General features: G+C 23.5%; 2 protein-coding genes across 2 annotated transcripts, besides 5 other annotated features; one reads left to right on the top strand and one right to left on the bottom strand.

Annotated features, from left to right (window-relative positions):
• Positions 1–322: 322 nt before the first annotated feature.
• EDI_153220 (uncharacterized protein) lies at positions 323–1,368 on the top strand (the record flags this gene model as incomplete). The annotated part of the gene is made up of 3 exons (XM_001735303.1): positions 323–577; positions 623–800; positions 833–1,368. The coding sequence occupies 3 exons, from the start codon at positions 323–325 to the stop codon at positions 1,366–1,368; spliced, it is 969 nt and encodes a 322-aa protein (XP_001735355.1).
• Positions 634–694: a microsatellite.
• Positions 780–816: a sequence feature (AT_rich).
• Positions 1,353–1,388: a sequence feature (AT_rich).
• EDI_153230 (uncharacterized protein) lies at positions 1,377–2,321 on the bottom strand (the record flags this gene model as incomplete). The annotated part of the gene is made up of 1 exon (XM_001735304.1): positions 1,377–2,321. The coding sequence occupies one exon, from the start codon at positions 2,319–2,321 to the stop codon at positions 1,377–1,379; it is 945 nt and encodes a 314-aa protein (XP_001735356.1).
• Positions 1,412–1,434: a sequence feature (AT_rich).
• Positions 1,959–2,000: a sequence feature (AT_rich).
• Positions 2,322–2,323: the final 2 nt, after the last annotated feature.

Consider the following 2,323-nt stretch of genomic DNA (forward strand, 5'->3'; position numbering starts at 1 on the left):
AACTTGCAATTTGTTGTTGAAGTTTAATTGCTTCTTCTAATGTTGGTTGATCTATTTCATAACCAGCAAGTGTAATGAGAATATCTTTTAATGTTGTCATTTGATCAAATGAAATAATGAGTTTGAAATGATGTATTTATGATAATAATGAAAGGACCCTAGTTGATAAAACTCATGAAAGAAGAAAATCGAATATAGAATGACACGAATAATATTTCAACATGATGTTTAAACAACAAGAAAATCAAGAAAAAACAAATAATAAGAATATGAACAATACACCACAAAACACTGTTGAAAGTCAGTAATTGATATTAATGAAATGCCACCAGCAATGGTAAGACCAAGTAATCCACTAATAGAACAAGCAGCACCTAAGAAAACAAGAAATCAAAAAGATAAAATGAATCAATATATTAAAAGACAAGTGATTGATAATCCAAATGATATTATGGAAGATATTATTTCAGAGAATAAACGATTAAGAAAAGAATTAGAGAAAATAAGAAATTTATATATTCAAGAAATGAAAACAAATGAAGAAATAAGAAATGGACTATTAGAACAAAGACTAGAAGTTTTTCAAACAAACTATTAAATAATTCAATCTTTATAATTTTAGTTTATGGAATTTGATAATTTTGAATATGATGATATAAATGATTATAGAGAAGAAGAAGATGATGATGATGATATTGGAGAAGAAGAAATAGATAAAGAAATTAAAGAAAGATTAAGTAATATTAAAGGAGAGAATCAAATTAAAAGAGTTCATCGACAAATATTCTTTTATTATAATAGTTTTATATTATTATAGGGAAACAAGGAGCAGGGAAAACAACATTTATTATGAAAGAATTAGCGAAACTCAACAAAATAGAACACCAATATGAAGCGATTATCTATGTATCACAAAATGCAGGAGAAGATGAAACATTTAAAGAATTAAAAGATTTAATTAAAACACCAATTTATGGAATGAATTATGAAAAATTTATGCCAGCATTAATGCAATATTATAAACAACCACAAGAAAAACATTTATTAATTATATTAGAAGATGCATCATTTGCATTAATGAAAGAAGATAAAACATGGGGAGAAATTATTACAAGATTAAGACATTTAAAAACAACTATTATTGTGAATTTACATATTTGGAAAGCATTAAATCCATCATTTAAAACACAAATTGCAACAATTATTATATTTAAAGGATATTCTAAAGAAAATTTTGGATATATTTATAGACAAACAGCAGGATCAGCTACAAATTCTGTTGCTTATTATTTATATCAATCTATAAATCAAAATGAAGTATTAAAAATAGATAATTTAACAAGAGATTTAAGAATTATAAAAAGATAATTGAATTATTATTTTTTATTCACATAGTCATTATCTTTAGCACATAAATAAATAATTAAATATTTTGTTAATCCTTTTTCATCATCTATATCTGGTTTAAGTTTTCCACCTGACCATGTAATATTTTGTTTAGATACAGAAAATTTACCATTTCTTCCATTTTCATATCTTTTATCAACACAACATACCCATATTGAACTTACACAATCAGGAATTACTTTTGCTTTTATTAAATGAGCTAAAGCACTTGCTCCTTCTTTTCCATTAAATAATGTTTGTTGAATAATTTGATTTTTAGTCATTCCTAGAATAAAGAATGAATGAAATGAAAATTTCCTTTGTGTTTTTTCATATTTTGATGATTTTTGTTTTCTTCTTCCATCATTTAATGATTTACTAAATCCGTTATTATTTGAAATATCATCACGTAAACCAGCAAGACGTATATATTGTTTTCCACCAATTTGAGTAGCTTGTTTATATTCATTTTCAATATTAAATGTTTTACTTCCAGTTTTTGATTTAGCATTTTTAACAATAATTGAACGTTGAATTGATAAAATTAGATTATCACATAATATCCCTAATGGATTATTAATATATTCATAATCATTATTATTAATTAAATAAAACATTCCTTTAAGATCCCAATTCATTATTGATCTGCTTAATATTGATGAAATATAATTCATGAATGTTTGTACATAATAAGTAATAGAATACTGAATAGAGTTATAAATATTTTTAAAGTTGGTACTAAGAATTTGAACCAATTTTTGCATTCTTTTATTTATTCCATTATCGTCATCATTATTAATCAATGTATTTAGATAATTTTTAACTTGATTTGAAATAGAGTCATGTTTAAAATCTTGTATTGAATCAGGAATAGGAACATAAATTAATTGATTATTAATATACCAAGTATTAGGTATGTTATTTATATTTTGCATAA

This window comes from Entamoeba dispar, genomic scaffold (assembly GCF_000209125.1).
Source record: "Entamoeba dispar SAW760 scf_1105229459025 genomic scaffold, whole genome shotgun sequence".
Taxonomy (NCBI): domain Eukaryota; phylum Evosea; order Mastigamoebida; family Endamoebidae; genus Entamoeba; species Entamoeba dispar.